The 17,994-nt window shown below is 40.1% G+C and overlaps 1 protein-coding gene across 2 annotated transcripts in view; it reads right to left on the reverse strand.

Moving 5' to 3' along the window:
- Positions 1 to 3,556: 3,556 nt before the first annotated feature.
- The window catches only part of onecut2 (one cut homeobox 2), a 48,779-nt gene continuing 34,341 nt past the window's right edge, over positions 3,557 to 17,994 (reverse strand). For both annotated transcript variants that reach the window (XM_071465623.1, XM_071465622.1), the window contains one exon: positions 3,557 to 16,307. In XM_071465623.1, coding sequence (XP_071321724.1) covers positions 16,018 to 16,307 — 290 coding nt within the window. In that variant the 3' untranslated portion in view covers positions 3,557 to 16,017. The remainder of the gene's footprint in view (positions 16,308 to 17,994) is intronic.

Raw genomic sequence — 17,994 nt, forward strand, 5'->3', positions numbered from 1 at the left:
CAATATACGATACAAATGTTTTTGGCTCTGTGTGTATGCACCAGGCTGAAAGTGGACAGACAGACACACTGAGGCTACGTTCACAGTACTACATGTTAGTTTTAAAATGCTTCCCTTTTGCTACGTTTACACATGACGTCCATACTGCTCCTGTAAAACAGAGACTTTTGGAAACACTGCAGAAGACTGCTGTTTCAGTTTGAAAACTCCAGGGTTGGGTCTGGGCAGGTTCAAACGGAGACCTTTGGAGACAATGATGCAGATGCTCAGCTTTGCTCCCTGATTGGACCTCAACCACCAGTGCTGAAAGCTGCGCTCTTTGCCAGCAGTTCAGTTAAATTCTAAATTTTCACGCTACAACTGTCTTTGCTGTTAGTTCCATAAAATACTAGGAACGAAGTAGTATTTTGTGGAACTAATCAACTGCAGAGGAGACAGTCTGCTTCCTGTTTACACTCGCACGTGCCCAGTGTAGGTGAATGTTCATGCATGTATGTGTTTTCAGCTAAAATGTTGTTTTTGTATTAGTGTGGATGTAGCCTGAGAGAGGCCTCTTCTTTCTTATCATCTCTAATCTTCTTTCTTTCTTTCTTTCTTTCCGACTTCTGTCTCTGTTTTTACTCTGTTCTCTTTTTCTGTTGGTCCAGCAGCTCAGCTCTGGGGGGAGGGGCTGTTCAGGACGAAAAGTGTGTGTGTGTGTGTGTGTGTGTGTGTGGGGTGACTGCAGGCTGCTTGTAATTGAAAAGCGGGGACGTGAGCGCCCGCAACCCTTGTGACCTCCTATTTAGAGAACAACCATTGATTTCTACAGAGAAAGAGAGAGAGAGAGAGAGAGAGAGAGAGAAAGAGAGAGAGGAATAAAGTGAAAGAGAAATTGGGGAAAAAAATTTGGGAGAAGAGAGAGGAAGAACGACAGACGATTGGGCGGGACAGAGAGAAGGGATTTAAAAACACATGGGAGGAAGAGGAGAGAAACATTTAATGAGGATGAAACGTGGCTGTAACAAGGGAATATGAGTCATGAATATCAGCAGAGGGCAAGGAAACAGAAAACACGAAGGCTGCCTTCAACAACAGTCTCTCAACAGTTACATGGAAAACAATGTGAAAACATGATGGAAATTTGTTTCAAGTATCAAACTGAGGAACATCACAGTCTCCTCATCGCTCCACACAGATCGGATGTTTTCACCCATATCACTGTGTGTATCTCTTCAGTGGAAGCTTTAATCACATGTTGGAGTTTCTGCCTACGTCTGTTTCAACTGCACTTTGTTGCATTTTACTTTTATTGATTTTTTTTTGTGATATTTTAAATATATAACAAACTGTTTCGTATTTTCTGAAGTTTCCACTCAGGTTTTTTTTCTTGACAAACACATTGAAAATGCACCTTGTGACTGATGTCCTGTTACATCTCCAGAGTCCAAATGTGTGGACGAGGTGTAAAAGATTCAAGGATATTTCACATAGCCTAAAGGTAACTGTGATGCAGCCAGAACAGCCTCCTAAATGCCCACAGGATTGAATCAGCTCTTGTCTGATGGGGTTTAAAAAACAAGAAGAGAGGATTTATTGCGGGTCTGCTACTGGTTTAGGTTGTTCATATCTCTGCAGATGTTGGGTCAGTGAGAATGTCTGTTTAGCACGGCTCCCATTTTCCCAGCAGGCTGTTCTGTTGCCACAGGTTTGATTAATCAACACTAACGTTTTACCAACATTTAAAATCAGTCACTCTGTGGTTTCCCACGCGGTGTCCTCCTTATCAGGCATCTGACCCACAGGTAATAGAAAGACAATGTCACCGGCTTAACAGCTACAGAATGGACCGCTGTTTCCCTGGCAACAGGGAGAGGAGGACGAGAGGGAGGATGGGATGGAGTGATTAAAAGGGGAGGGGGAGAAGTGACGGGGTGGATTGATGAGGAGTTGGGTGCTGGTATGATTACACATGGAGAGAAAACAGAGAAGAGTGACACGGAGGATAAAAGAAAAGAGGGAGAAGAGATGTAGAAAGAGACAGAGACAGTGATAGAGCCATTAGAGACAGACAAAGAAATAGATGGATTGATGGATGGAGTGACAAAAAGACAAGAGGGGAAAATGAGCAGGTGACGGGAGCCTTGACGCAAGCAGATGAAACTTTAAACGTCTCTGTAGTGAAATCAGTTCACAGCAGTAAAGTGAAGTAAACAAGGAAAAGCAGAGAATAAACAGAAGTGGCCAGAAGGTGGGAAACGAACAAACAAACAGCAGCGGCCAACGTAAGGCCAGGAACACGCCGGATACATCCTGTATGGCTGTATTTAGAGATTCTGCATCTCGCCTATTTTTCACACGTGATGTGCACATTTCCCAGCAAACATAAAGAGACAGAGAAACGACCTGTTGATGTCATAATGACATCACACCACAGCAACGTTACATAAGACACCTTTCACTATAATCTCTATAGTCTCAGTCTGAATTTGACAGACATGAAAAAAATAAAAAGATATTTTTTTAACCATTCTAGCAGCTGCCTGTGGAGACAGTGGAGTTTTAGAGACATTTACTGCCAAAAATAAATCAGAAATTAATTTAAAATGAAGAGAAATCCAACATTTGAGAATCCTGCAAACTCTGTATAGACAGACAGAGCTGACAGCAGCGATGCAGCAGACACACAGCCAATGTGAACACACAGGCGTGCCTCTGCAGCAGCTCAGCAACAGCAGCTGCCACACACACACACACACACACACACAGCACAGGCAGTGTGTTCCATGTAAACCATGCAAGGTTAAAGTGAAAACTTGTACGAATCCCCTAAGTTTTGTAAAAAAAAAAAAAAAGCTCAACGCACTGCAACTTGGAAAACACCTGCAAACAGACAAAACACAAGCAAACTGAGAAATCATCTTCATCGGTTTGACAACACCAGTGGTGCAAATACTCGCAACGCAACAGAAGTGTTTCCAGAGGACACATTAAAGTGATGAACCCAGCTGGGATGCACTTACATGGATGTATTGATACTTATGTATTATGATACATCAATGCTTTAAATTTCAAATGTCACAAACCATTGAACAAATGTGTCCCTGCTGGGTGCATCACTTTATTGTGTCCCCGGGAAACACTTCTGTTGTGTTGTGTGTATTTGCAGCAGACGTGTTGTCAAATTGATGAAGATGTTTGTTTTGTGTTATTGTTGCATGAGTTGCAGTGTGTTGAGCTTCAGGGCCACCGTACAAAAGTCTTCATTCATAATAAGATGATGTATGAATGTCTTTTTTTTACCTTGTATAAATCATAAAAAAAGAAACAAAAAAACTAAACAAAAGAACAACACGATCTAGACCTGAAAGCTAGTAAGCTGTTGGCTCCAACTAAATGTTATAAGGTTGTTTCATGAGTTTTTACAATAAAAAAAACACACACTACAATTCAGAGGGAAATATTCACCATTTACTCTTTAGAGTCCATTAAAATCCCAGAATAGAAAAACTAAGCATATGAACCTGCAGTTGTTTCCCATCAATGTGTTTTTAGTAAAGAAAACATAACAGGAGGATCAGCTGTACATGGATAAGACCATTGTGATTTCTTTATTGATTTTTTTTTCTTCTTTTATACATAGAGTGGAACAACATTAATTCTCCAAATATCTCCTTCGTGTTTGATCATCGTTTTATTCCACACCACAAGTTTTCAGTCATTTCTCTTTTTCTGTTCCAACCAAATGTAAAAAATAAAAACGCATAAATTGATTTTTGATTACTGTATGACAACTATGAAAGAAAGTGGTAATAAAAAAAAAACCCAAAAAACAAACAAACAAACAAACGACGGTAAACAGAAATGCGGGAGAGTGTGTGACTGTGGATAGTTTGGTCAAACTCAGTGTTTTGGGGAGGAAATGCACAGTTGACGTGTTTAGCTTTGGAGTAGCCTGCTGTGAAGCCTTCAGATGCCTGCAGTGAATTAAAAAGTGGACTGACTGACATCATGAATCTGCCACGTTGACCTTTGACCCTTCACTGTTGTAGTTCTGTTTGAATCAAACTGTTTTTGGTCTACATGAGAAGTGAAGCTAAACGCACGTGTTGATTGTTCATGATATTGTTTTATCTTTTTATGCAAATAATCTTTTTGAAAAAGTTATTGTCTTGTACTTGTGGGTACAAGTAAAAAAAAAAAAAAAAAAATCATCTTATGGGGTGTTGAGGGTTGTGCGTTTGAGACTATTTACGCAGGACCTGTGGATTATCTGAATTGCACTTAGATTTCAATATTCAGGTAAGATGATCTTGAAACAGGAAGCTCCTCAGAAGAATCATAAATGAACTTTGCTGTCAGAGATTATGGAAAATGTCTGATTTCACTGTGATTTTTCAGCACTCGGCGCATTAATGATCAAATACAGTAATAAATGGTGCAGCTGATGGTTGATGCTCAGAGGCTAATCAGGGATGGAAGACAAGTAGGACAGGAAGTGCTATGTTTTCCATTAACTAACACTGCATGAACTTCAATACAAACACAAACACTGTGGGATTTCCTTTGGCCTCGTTGATCTTGAACACTGATCTAACTTCAGCATCGTTTTCATGGCAGTTCACACAGTTATTGAGGCTCATGTGTTTCACTGTTGATCTTGTTGAATCCAGATGAGGAAAACAGCTTTTTGTTATTTTGTCTTTACTTTAGTTTTGTTCACTCGCCCATTTGTTCTCTCACTCTTGTTTCACAAAATCAAAATGTCCATAATCAAAATCTTTGATTATTTCAGCCCCTCAGCTGCACTAAATTTCACAAGGAATTAAGAGTCAGGACTTTATTTTTTTTTTGTTTGGACATTTAATATAAAGTCAGATTTAAAGCCTCTCATATTGTTACTGTTTGTGATTTTCAGGTTTGTGAGGCTGGAGTGAACCTTGCTATAGACTGAACACGCAAAAGTAAGAGTTCAGCCGAGCTGTGGCAGCGGTGCGCAGGTCAAAGTAGTCAAATTCATCCCGTGCATCACGTTGTTGTCACCACCACAGGAGCGTCTGGTGTCTGAATTTGCTGACAGATTTCGTAGCTAACTTTAGCTCAGTGGAAAACATAATGATGCCTTCTCATTGAGATGCTGATGCTTCACCCTTTCAAACTGATTTTAACAGAAGCAGGTTAGCAGGTTAGCAGGTTTTACATCGGCAGGTCAAAGGTCGTACTAATGCCAGGTGCAATGCAGAGTCCTGTGGTAGAGCATACAGTGTGTGAGATGAAATGAGAGGGTGCTGATAATAAGGTTAACAATAAGAATCACAATGCATTACACGGCTAGCTAATTGTAAATATACTCATGCAAATCTGGGCTATAGCACTGCTGTATGGATAATGGGACTGTGATGCTAGCAAATTTAACACAGGAAAAGAAAAGAAGGCCTAAAGAAGGAAGGATGGAAGGAATAAAGACTTTTAAAAATGATGCATGAAAATCAATTGAAACATAGTTGGGTTTAAAATCAAAAGAAGAAGATGGATCAAAGAAGCGTGTATTATTTTGGGCTGAAACAAGTATATTCTGGCATCATTCCAACAATGTTCCCATTCCCAAAAAATATCAACGTGTAGGGACTGACCCCTTCAAAAGAACCAGAGATCAGAAAATAAAATAAGATTTAAAATCAAAAATCCCTCAATCCTCGGCAGGTGGGACAGAGAGCAAGCAGTAATACATCAACAAGAAAGAGAGCATAGAAGAAGACAAGCATTTTTCATTTTTGGTTTCAGTGCACCTTTTTAACTATTACAAAAAAAACAAAAAAAAACTTAAAAATGTATAAAGCTTTTTCCCCACATTTGTTTCATTTTTAAGTTACAGTTACCAAAAAAAGGAAGAAGAGCAAGTGAATAATTTATGACATATGCTATTATAACATCATCCTACCACTAGTGTCTATGAGGTATATCTGCAACAGTTTGGTAAAGAGAGCACGGTCTGCGCACAACGCTCACAAGTTTGTCTCTTGTTTTTTTTGTTTTTTTCACCATTTAAAGCTTTGCAACCATTTGAGGAAAGAGAGGGAGGATGGAAGGGAAGGAAACGAGCTGCGTCTCCACCAAGGCCGGGTTCAAATATTTATTAAAGTAATTAATGTTTGTTTTGATGGCTGTGCAGATAAAGATGATACTGTGACCACAACATTATGAATTCAAAATCTCAGCTTTGATTTTTTTTATGATGACATTTTTTATGATTTGACACCATCAGGTATTTGAAGACAAAACAATGAGCAAATACAAATTCAAAAAAATAAATTTTATATTGCGATCATAAAATTCTTTGTCTTTTTGTTTTATCAATTTAAAAAATGTGTAGGTGCTCATGAGAAAACAGATTTCACAGTATTTTATGTCAAAATGATCAAATAATTATTTGTTATGGAAATATCTGAGTTTTCTTGTGATCACAACTAGAATTTGATCGAGATCACAATTTATATGAAAACATATAACAATTTAATGGTGATTCCAAGAAAACAAAGCTGTTGCATTTTTGTTTTCTTTTTTGCTAAAGTTTCAATCACTTTGGCTTCTGTATCTAAATGTTCTCATCTTCATCTGCTGCTTTAAACAAACTCATCACCTCAGATCTGTGTATAAACAGAGCGACTTGGTTTCTCTTCAGCTGTGAGAAGATGATTCAATCTGGGCCACGCAGAGCTGAAAAAACCAGATCTCGTGGAAACTCAGCTCGGAGAAAAAGAGAGAAAGAAAAAAAGAGGGGATAGAAAAAGAGAAGAGTCAAACAGAATAGGAAGCCTTTGGTATTCACTCTGGATTTCTTTGCGTTGATTGCATTGCAAAGCACCAGAGAGCAGAGAGGAAACTCAGGCGCTTGAGCCAAGTGACGGCGGCCCCGGCGCTGAGGTATTTATTATTCACAGGAGTAGAAAGTTCATAGCACAACAGAGAGGTCTAGACTTCGCTTTGGTTCAAGCAAGGCACTCATCCAAGGTTATCTCATACTTTGCAACAAAAGCGCTATCTATGTCTTTGTTTTCGAAGCGGCCCGCTTTGGAAAAGCAAAGTGTGGCGGCAGAAGCCTGAAAACTGGCTGAACCCTCCCACTCTAAAGAAGCCATAGGTTTCTTCCTCCACCATTTGGCTTCCCAGGTTGATTTTAAAGCCGAATGCACGTAAGAAGGGAAGCAAAATGGCGCAGATGGATGTAGAGAACCCTAATCCTACTTGCATATTGCTGCTGTTAAGAAAAACTATTTTGCTGTTTGATTAATTGAATCAAGATGATTCCATAGACAATTACATTTTAAGTGTCATGAGCTTTTATTATTGAAGCATGGGCTTGTACATATGTACAGGTGATGTGGCTCCTCCTCTTCAGTATGCTTTTGTCCAACCAGGCCCGTGTGATCAGTATAAAGTCCACGGACTATTTTAGTATCAACATCTATCTCAGGGTTGTGTTTTTGTTCTTGTGCTGTAGGGCCCACAGAGCAGAACCAAGATGTCCACCTGAAGTTTTTGTTTTGGATCAATGTGAATGTTTTTGCACTGAAACAGACTGTTGTGGTCTTTTTTGTTAGTCCTGTAACATGATTTATTTTTGTGCGTCTGTGTGTGTATCTTCAGATCTCTACTGTTATCCCTTCAGACATGTTAAGTCATATCATCTTGAAGAAGGAAGCTACACTCTTGTGTTTTCAGTTAACAGGGGACAGCAGAGGCCGTGGTCATGCTCTGGCTCTGAGGATGTCAACATCAGTTTGTCCACTGGTCGTTTGGCCCATCTGAAATATCTATAATCACTTTGGTGATAATATGAACCGTTCCTCTTTCAGTCTGACTTTACAGATCGAGACCACAAGCAATTTGACTTTACAGTTAATTATAAGGGCCACAAGTAGTGTATTAGTTGTCCTACTGCTCGAACACCTTCAGTATTGCATCAATCTGGTTGCTATGCAACACAAAGGCAATAACTACCCATCTAATTACTGTTCACAAGACAAGCAGGAATGTTATTGGAAAAGCTTTGCTGTTGATGAAGAAACAGGATGTGGATGTCAACAGATTCACCTTCTCCACTTCCATAATACTTTAATGGTTTTTTTTTTGTTTTTTTTTTTTCTGGTGTCAGGACCATTAAACTCCACTTATTAATGGGGCTTCATGAATCTGCAGCTTTTATATTTCAGTGCAAGACTGATTTTTTGGATCTCAGTGTAACGGTCTCATTGCGGGACTCTCTGTAATAGTCCCTTTGTCCACTGTGGGGTTGTCATTGTATAAATGTCATTGTATAAAATATCATCTTTATGGCAAAAAATGCCTTTTTAATTATATCTAAGTTTCTTAGTCTCGGCCAGCCTTTTTGTTGTGAGGCATATTGCTGAATTTGAAATAAAAATTTGCACTGCTCACTTCGCACTCAACACTTGTTGCCCAAAATGACAGCGACACAAATGTCCATACTATTGATTAAACACTCTGGATCAATGGATCTATAATCAGTGTTTCTCTGCCTGTGCTCCCTGATATTCAACCCGACCCCACGCTACACCTGCCTCTTCCCCCTTCACACTTATTCTTTTTGAGGAGAAAAGACAACGCAAGGCCAAGAGAGACAGAGGGGAAACAAGGGAAAGAAGAAGAAGAAGAAGAGAGAGAAGGAGGAAGTAGACAAGAGGACAAAATGTGGCATCATCATTAAGAAGAGAAAGCACAGAAGCATGGAGCTGAGCGCAGACCGTACTGAAAAATCTTTGGTTTCTTTGGTTTCATCAACACGATTAAAAGGACAAATGGAAAGTCAGCGAGGTAGCCTCTCTGGTTCTCACTATTGAAATAGAAAGTTTTTTTTTTTTTCTTTTTACACACTCACAAAGTCAGTCTTGGAAGCAGCTAGCTTTAGGGGACTTCTCAGATTTCCTTCCTAACGAGTGAAATAAGTAGGTGTGTTTGCATTCACGCAGTCACACACACACACACACAGAAATCCTGATACTAAAGCAGGTATTTCACTGTGGAGGTGGTGTGTTCACAATAACCTGGATAAGTTCTTATCGTCACGCAGAAAAAAAGTGGAAACGAGCAGAGTTGATGTGAGACACAGAATCAAATGAAACGTGTTTTTACAGAAGAGGGCGTAAGAGTATGTTTTTGTTTTGACCACCGATATGGAGTGTAGGAAGCAGGCACCAGAAACTGCCGATGGAAAACTATCTTAATTATGCAACAGAACTTAAAACCGTGTTTTAGCTTGAACACAAATATGCAAAAATCCATTCAAACCCTGACAGAAATATGAGATTTTCTCTGGAAAAAGAAAAATAACTTATTTTGCAATTAACACCATAGGCTACAATGCAACCAGGCTGAATCGATAATGTACTGAAGTGACTGTACATGCACTTTAATAACTCAAAAATAGGGATTTAGTGTTACTCTTTAAAGTTTCTGGCGCTCATGTTCCCTTAAAGGTGGTGATCACAAAATAAAAGTTTTTATTAGTTTTTTACTTTACTGTGAAAAAAGTTATCTTTTTAAAATTATCTCCTCTTTAGCCTTCTGTAGATGTTATGAGAGCATTTTTTAATATCATTTCATTTAGTTTGTTTGTTTGAGATGTGACATGCAGTTAAAATCTGTTAGGAAAAAATAATAATGTTTGCCTGGAAAAGAAAAATCACTTATGTGTATACTGTATATAATTTGTAAGGTAAATGTATGAATAAGACCTTAACCAGGGTATGAGCTGCGTGGATGTAAACACACAGTTTATTGGCCTCTCAAGGATTCCAGTTATCTTTGGTGAGCCAGTTTATCTCAGCGTGTGGCCCTTACTTCACCTGATCAAGTGTCACAAGAACATCAGTCTGAAATTCATTGCTTGTTCAACAATGGTCAGCGGGATGTAAAAAATTAAAAATTAAAAAAAAAACAAAAAAAAAAAACAACCAATAAATTAGCCATAAAAATCACAGGGAGGAAAAGAAAAACAGATGCAGTGCTCATCATTCAGTTTGCTATTATTTGTCATGAAGAGATTGTTTTCATTTTAGAGAAAGAAAAATCATTACCAGGACAAAAAACTAGATTGGCTAAAGAGTGAGAGGAAGTGTTGACATTCAGAAGTACGCGAGTCTAATCTGACATTCCTACATTGTTCTGTCATTAAGTCTAAACATTCATAACACAACATTTCATTTGCTTTTTAAAGTAAAGCTAACTAAGAATAAATTAACAGGCCTGGCAGAAGCACTGCATCTTTGATGCAACTAACATTCTTAAATACTCATAAATATTCATCAAAAAACAATTACATCTAATTAAATAACATTAAATTATTATGAAGTACAAAACTAGTGTGTTCTAAAACACCTCATAAATAAATACATCATCGAACAGAAAGAAAAGGGAACATACAATGTAAACTTTGGCAAAGCTAATCATCAAGGGAAAGGGTTCAGAGGGAGATTTGGCAACAAAATTTGTTCGCTTAAATTAATTCACAATTAAAAAGAAAACATAAATTACATTAAATAAAAAAAAAAATTACATATTGCAAAAACCTATTAAGGAACATAGTGGTAGTATTAGTTGACACGTAAGAATTGGCAAATCATTTTTAAGTACTTAAAAACAAACAAGCGATGAAAACCTCTTTGGGACGGTTTTTGGTTTCAAATCCCCCCCACCCCCCACCCCCACCCCTCCTTTTTTTTTTTTTTGGTTTTGGTTTGGCAGGTTTAGCCTGTGTTACATCCAGACAGAACTGCAAGTGGGAATGGAAAATGGCCCCCACCTCCTGAGCCAGAAGCCACGCCCCTCCATTGGGCGTGTCCAGCAGGATAGGAGCGTCAAGTGGGTGGGGGATTTCTTTGGACTAGAAGCTTTACATACAGAAAGAGAGAGAGAAAACTAAGGATAAAGCTATTTGACCGATATTTTAGCAGTTTCTCTCAGCGGGTGTTGACGTAGTGTTTTTTTGGTTTGGTTTCATTATTGTTGTTGTATATATGAGCAGCAGCATACTCCCTCCCCCCTAAAGAACAAACTAACACGTCCACACATCAGGAGGCTCCTCCTCCAGCATGGCAACGAGGGCAATAACAAACTGTGGTGTCTCTCCGCCTTTCAAAACTTTTCCACCCAAACCAGCAGAGCTTTTTCTCAGCTGAGCAGACTTTTGTTTGCTGGATTGTTCTGTGGGCTGTTTCCCTGTTTTCAAATTCTAATTCAGTCTTGTACTTGAACGTATCTCAAATAAGAAAATTGAGAAAGCCTGTTTTCTATTCAACATGGGCTCAGACTGGACATTGTTTTCAGTTATTTTCTTTTTTTAAAATTAAATCCTGAGTCTTTCTGGTTCAGCTGGTTTCTACGAAGTTTGGGGTGAAAAGAGGAAAATTCAGATACGGTGAGTTAAACAACGCTGTGAGAGACTTAATGTAGAAGAGACTGATCCATTTGGATCACAGATCTGGATCTAGACTATTAAATGGAGAAAAGAAAAGGTATCAGTGTGCTACTGTTTGTACAGCAGAAAATCTTTGGTATGTACTGTACGTTTCACAAAGCATTACATTGTCACTCTCTCCGCAGTAGGAAGCTCGCTGGACAACAGCAAGCTCAACGTGAGAAGGGGGCCGGTTTGAATCCCCAGACCGGGTGGAAGCAAAAAGGAAGATTGGGGCGCTTGAGTAACGGTCAACAACTAGTTCATGTTGTACTCCGTGCTGACGCACCAAGCTGCTCGAACTCTGTCAAACCAAATTGAAATTAATGACAGTGAAGCTGGGAGGAATAAAAATAAGTGAACAAAACCGGCCCCGTGCTGTTGTCTGGCAGCTTTTGTTGCTACTGCTGGAGATTGTTGGAGGTAGACTTTGTCCTGTGGAGCAGGTGATGACTTTTGATGGAGACGACTTTAATGTTTTGCTCTTTCTGAGCAACAGATGTTGGTGAAAATGTGTGGCCATGGTCAAGTTTGTGGGCGTGAGGGACATACTCTGATGGGACACCATGCTGCAGGAAGAGCCCATCAAAACATCAGGAACATTAGGGATTTTATCTTTGAAAGGTGGCGTACTGTTACGGGGGAATTAAGACGGACACTGACTTGCAAGTAATAAACTCGCTATCCTGAAAGAAACTGTTGGTTTTAACAAAGGTAAAAGGATGAAACTTGATTTCGCCTGCAAGCTTACCTCGAAGGTTCTGTGTACAACTGATGTGGTGGAATAATATTTTGTGGACACTCCCCTGGTTCGGCTTTTCTTGTCGGGGGGAGGAGAACTGCTACTGGAGTTAACGGTGAATCTTTGGTTTGTTAGCTGATGAGGTTTCTGTTGTTCTCTTAACCATTTTTTTACTTTGAAAAACTGCATAGGCACACGTTAAAGACACTCTTCAACCGTGAGAGACACATTAATGTTCTGCCTTTTTTGGGGGGGTCGGAGGGAAAGAAAATGGTCGGTGACGTCCTCCGTTCATTCCTTCCCTCCTTCCCCGTGTGGTTTTACCCTTTTCAGTCCCCAACTTGCTTCCCCTTAAAGATGGCCTGACGCAACATCAGGCAGAACAAAGCTACTCCTCCGCTTCCGTGATGTCATCCTTCCTTCTATCCTCCCCTCCTCCTCTTCGTTGTCACCCTCCATCCTCGACATCCTCGCCACCACTCTATTTTTTTTTTTTTTTGAATTTTTTTGAATTTTTTGGTAATAATTCTCTTCCATCTTCAGTTAGTTTTTTTCCGTTTGTTGGAACAGTTAGGTGCAGAAAAAGGTTTTCTTTGGTTTCGATTTGTCAATAAATAGAAAAAGTCTCAAGTGTCCATTTTTTTTAAATCTTAAATCGTTCTCAAAGCCTTTGGCTTGTCTCTAACCAGGCCAGGACTCAGCCTGGGGTTTCTCAGGAGCAGGGGCTGCTGACTGACGCCTTTCCTTTGGTTTGTTTTCTTTTTTTTTGGTTTGATAGCTTGAGTGAGAGATGATTGATGAGGTGATTGCGTATGGTAAAGGCTGTTGAAACAGAGCAGGAGGTGGTGCGGTTGAGGTTTTTTGGGTTCATTAGTATTTACATCATGTTTGAAGGCTGTACAGTGTGACGTAGCAAACTAAAATCACGTGGTGGGATTTGGCCGTGAGGGATGTTTGGTAAAATTCATATGGACAGAAAGGCAGTCAGAGAGTCAGGCAAAGAAATCTTGTCTCTGAGTCTCAGTCCACCTGCTGCCCATCCTGTTTACCGAACATCCAGCTCTCGTACGCTGCAAACAAAATCCAACTTGAGGTTCATCTCAAGTTTCGTTCTCCAAATCTGAAAAACTCTCACCCGTCAGTGGTAAATTTGTTTTTGGATCACAGCTGACCTCTCCATCTTGATAATACGAATCCCCACGGTTTGAAGTTTGTATATATGACTGAAGACTGATTCGTTTGCAGCGTTATGACCTGTCTTCTTGTTTTCCAGCCTGCCGACCCTTTGGAAGAGACGGACCTGCCAGGCATCGTCTTTAGATTGTCCTCTTTAACTATTACAAAGGCCCTGATCCGCCTGGACAGTTCGTCCTCCGCAGGGTCAGCCTGATCGCTGGTTTTGCTGTTGTGTCTGTCATCTGATGCTGTGGGAGTTTGTGTTTTGTGATGTATATGATGGCAGCTGGAGGCCTCCAAAGAGCATTTTAGTACTACAGCTGGATTTACACCAAAAGGTTCAATCTGAACAGGATTTAACCCGTTAAACCTCTTCAGCAGTGATGAGCCGACAAAATCTGTGAACTAAACACAAACTCTAGACTTAAAAGACTATGTTTTGATCAATACATTTGACCTTTATTTAAATGCCTTGTTAGGGACCATTGTGGTGTGTTGTTATATTGTTATTTGTCTGTACATTTCATTTCCATGTAAAATTTTAGGATTTTCACTCCCATCTAAACAGGGGGAAGGTCACAGATGAAGCCTTTTGTTTTTGAGTAAATCCAGGCTGCATTTGATGCTTTATTTCTGCAGAAAAATCTTTAAGTTTGTGCATTAAAAATTAAGCCTTAAAGTTTCAAAAGTAAATGTGGTTCCTCACCTTTCAGACAGATTTGTCCCGAATTGTTAAAAAATATCTTCAAACAGCACCAGTTCTCAGCAAAACGTGAATAAACAGCATCTCTGTTCAAACTGAGAACAAAGATTGTGCTAATGCTAAAATGCTAGGTGGAAAGCGCTGCCCTGATGGATGAGTTACCATGGTAACACAAATGACGAGTGGATGAAGCCAGGGTAAACTGGAGCTTAGCTTTGGTTCAGCTGACAATGTTTGGGCTGGGGTGGGTATTCTGGAAAACGTTTGGGAAATGACTCTTTAAAGTGTGTGTGTGTTTGTGTGTGTATGTGTGTGTGGGTGTCTACGTGTGTGTCTGTACATTCGTACGTTACAGTGTGTGATGACAGATGCCGAATGGATTTCAGCCACTGTTTAGAAAAAAATGGCATCCTGAGTTTTCTAAGATGTGAAGACCACTCGGCAGAGAGTCCAGGTTCTATTGCAAAGAAAATGTGCTTCAAGATTGTGCTCACATACGTTTCATATATTCATATATAACACACTAATACCTCAGTGAATGTTCAGTATGCTGAGTAAGCTTGTAATTCTACTGTCGGCTCAAATCATGAGGAAAGTTGCATGTGCCTTGGTGAATGTTTGTTTGTGTGTGTGTGTGTGTGTGTGTGTGTGTGTAGGTGTGTGTTTGTGCTTGCATATTTTGCCATTTCCTAACTTTACAAATCCTCACTGCCCCCTTTAAAGAGTCAAATCATTACATGAAGCGTTTTCTTTAGTAAAATTGAAGAGTTTTGTCCATAAAGTGACAGAAATCTCATTGTTTTGTGAAAGAAAGTTGATAAAGTTTTGTCAGTACTCAAGTTACAATAATCCATCTACCACCTAGATCATATAGATATATCTCAGAGATCAATTTCAGGTACACATTTCATTTTTTTGTAAATTGATATAGAAAATGTTTGAAGACAACTCTTCAATTTTGGTTTCAGGGGGAAACAAGACTTTGATTTTCTTTCAGTTAGCGTTTGTAAAGATGGAGACTGCAGAGCCAGATTAACGGTTAATAGACTTTTTTTTTTCCCAGTCATTAATAGATAGAAAGATATTAGAAAAAGCTTCACAGAAAGTCTTTCCTGGTTCGCACACTGTGAAAACTCCTTCCACACCAGTGAATAGACCCTGTGTGAAGTTTTTCCTGTCAAACTGCAACCTCTAAGGAGAGGAATGAGCTTTGAGACATGGTTTAGTTTCTCTTAATCGTAAAAAAAAAATTTCTTGCCTCTTCATCCGCAGTCCGACTTTTACCTCAGCTGCAGAAACTGACCAAAAATGGCAATTCAGCTACGACAGCTTTCTGAATTTGGCTGTGCAATCTCCAAAACCCGACATCTGAAGGAGAACTCTGCCCCAAACAGAGGATTTTTTTTCTTTCTCTTCTTATGCCAGAGCTTCTCACACATTCTGCAGTCATAAAGCTTTCATTGGTTTCTTGTTTGGTTGGTTCCTAGCTTATATTGCATAATAGAAAACATACATCGTCTTCTAGTCTTTGGTATTTGGGCTAGTGTGTCAGCTTATTGTCCTTCAAGAGACATCAACAGTGAAAGTCTATGATTTGAAAGATTTTTTGTTTTTTTTTTACCCAGTGAGGTTAGTGTGTTTTAGAGATGAGTTTACCCTTCAGCTTCTTTATGGATTCAGGATGGATTTGTAAAAGGCGGTTTGGCTACAAACAAGGCGTCGCAGTGAGCAGCCCCTCTCTGTTTCTCACCCTCAACAAAAGCAAAACAAACTAACAAAAAAAAATGTAAAAAGTTTGGTTTTCCTCCTCGCTTTGACTGGACGAAACCTCAACCCGCGCCCTCCACCTCTACATCCCTCCCCGCATCTCCGTTGGTCCCACCCCAATCAAGACCCCTCCCCTATCGCTTCCCTCCCCTCCACCCGCCATGCCATCTATTATCACGCTTTGGTACAAGTGCTGGACGCCGAAGATTGGGCGCCGGGGCTGGCTCCGTCGTCTGTCCATTTGTCCAGGCTCCGGCGTCGGGCGTTCATGAAGAAGTTGCTGACGGTGCTGAGTTCGAGGCCCAGCTGCTGCGAGATGGTGAGCTGCATCTCTTTGGACGGCCGCTTGTTCTCCTTGAAGATGGCCAGCAGGGTGCGCCGCTGCAGGTCGGTGAAGACCAGCCGCGACTTCTTTGGTGTGTTGTTGCGCTCCTTCGCCGTGTCCTGCTCCTTCCGTTTGCACGCTGCGAGGAGGGAAGGGGAGAATGTCGGGGGAGGGAAGCAAGAAGGGAGGTGAGAGGTAGTGGAGGAGGTTGGGAAGAAGAGAGACAATGAAAGTGTTAGTGTTGTTTGTGTTTTTGAGCATTTAGCATTTATCTCTGATGTGAAACACAAACAGGAGGTCTCGTCAGAAGTTCATATTCTTGTGCACGTCTGATATTTGTTGACCTTCTGTCGGTCTGTCTGTCTGTCTGTCTGTTTCTGCCTCTGAATGATAGTTCACATTTCACTGATTAGAACCAGGACTACAGCTCTGAAGGCTTAAAGTGATCAGCTCACCACCCCATAACCGAGTGTTATAACATCTGACACATCTCTCACTGTGTTTGCAGCCCATCTGTTTGTATACACCTCTGTGTCTCCGTCTCTACACAACATATTATATAGGAAGTTGTATTTATTGTTCTCAAGGCAGACGACCGCAGCAGCCAGGTTCATGGACTCGATGTGATATTTCACCTGTGCTTATTGGTGCAGCATCTTGGTCTGTAGAGACTTTGCCTCTCAACGGGCTTCACTTGTTATTTTAAAATTGTTTCTACCATTCAAAGATGGGAAGCCCGTAAACATCTGTCCACATTTAAAAATCACAGTGTGTGAGTGCAGCTGCCCAGATGTTTGGATGCATCACATCTGTAATTATGTTACTTATGATCCGTCAGGATTTAAATAATGTTCACTGCAAACAAGAACTATCACAGAGTGTGTTCTGTGAGAACTGTTTGTGTTATAGGTTACTGAGTGTATTCAAAGTGACGACATTCATCAACACAACATTTATTCTGGTAGAAGAAGAAACCTTCACAGCACAAAACCCAACTAAGAAAATAAAACAACAATAAAACAAAATTCCTAAATGTGCCTGCAAAACAACAGCAGCTCATTCAGTAGCTAATATTAATATCTAACCTCATCCAGACTCATACCTGTCTGCGTACGTTTTTCCTCTTGTCACAGCCTGTTGCTGCCAAAGCAAGGGGATTTTTTTAAAGCTAACTGATGAATTCCTTGACTGTGTCAAAACAATGTAAGAATACCATATACAACAATGCAACACTAGATACAGTATGAATTTGCTTCTGATTTTGCAGCTCGTTTTTATCTGTTAGCTTAATATCTGATCAACCCAGTACAAGATCACTTCAGTCTCATCATATTCTCCTTTTTCCCTCCAAAAACAGTCAAATAACAATAATAGTATTATTAATCAAAGAAACACAAGTTTTTCTCTATGTTAACCTTGAATTCATAGTTTCATTTATAAGTCCCTCTAAAGTTTTGTTTATCCCGTTGGAAAGCGTCGCCAGCAGCAGTGAAACCAGCAGAGAGAAGACAGAGGCAGGTCTGAATAAAGTTCATTTTCTCCTGATTTATCTGAAAAAAACACATTTGATGTCAGACTGTCCAGAAGATCTGTGGCTTGTGAAAAATGGATCCAATATTTATTTCAGTGACTAAGTGGCGAAGGAACGGTCATAATCCGTGATCACATTCACTTCTCCCACTGGTACGGAACAGACCCAGACCTGCTGCCGGCCTCCTGAAGGGGCGGGGAGGTGGAGAAACCCATGTGACACAGATAACAGGAAATGATGGTGTAAGTGCAGCCTCTCCTTTGTGAGGAGCAGCTGTGGCGCCTGGCTCCAAAAC

The sequence above is a fragment of the Trachinotus anak genome, unplaced genomic scaffold (assembly GCF_046630095.1).
Source record: "Trachinotus anak isolate AG129_WGS33_773 ecotype Australia unplaced genomic scaffold, CSIRO_AGI_Tana_v1 ptg000028l, whole genome shotgun sequence".
NCBI classification, from domain to species: domain Eukaryota; kingdom Metazoa; phylum Chordata; class Actinopteri; order Carangiformes; family Carangidae; genus Trachinotus; species Trachinotus anak.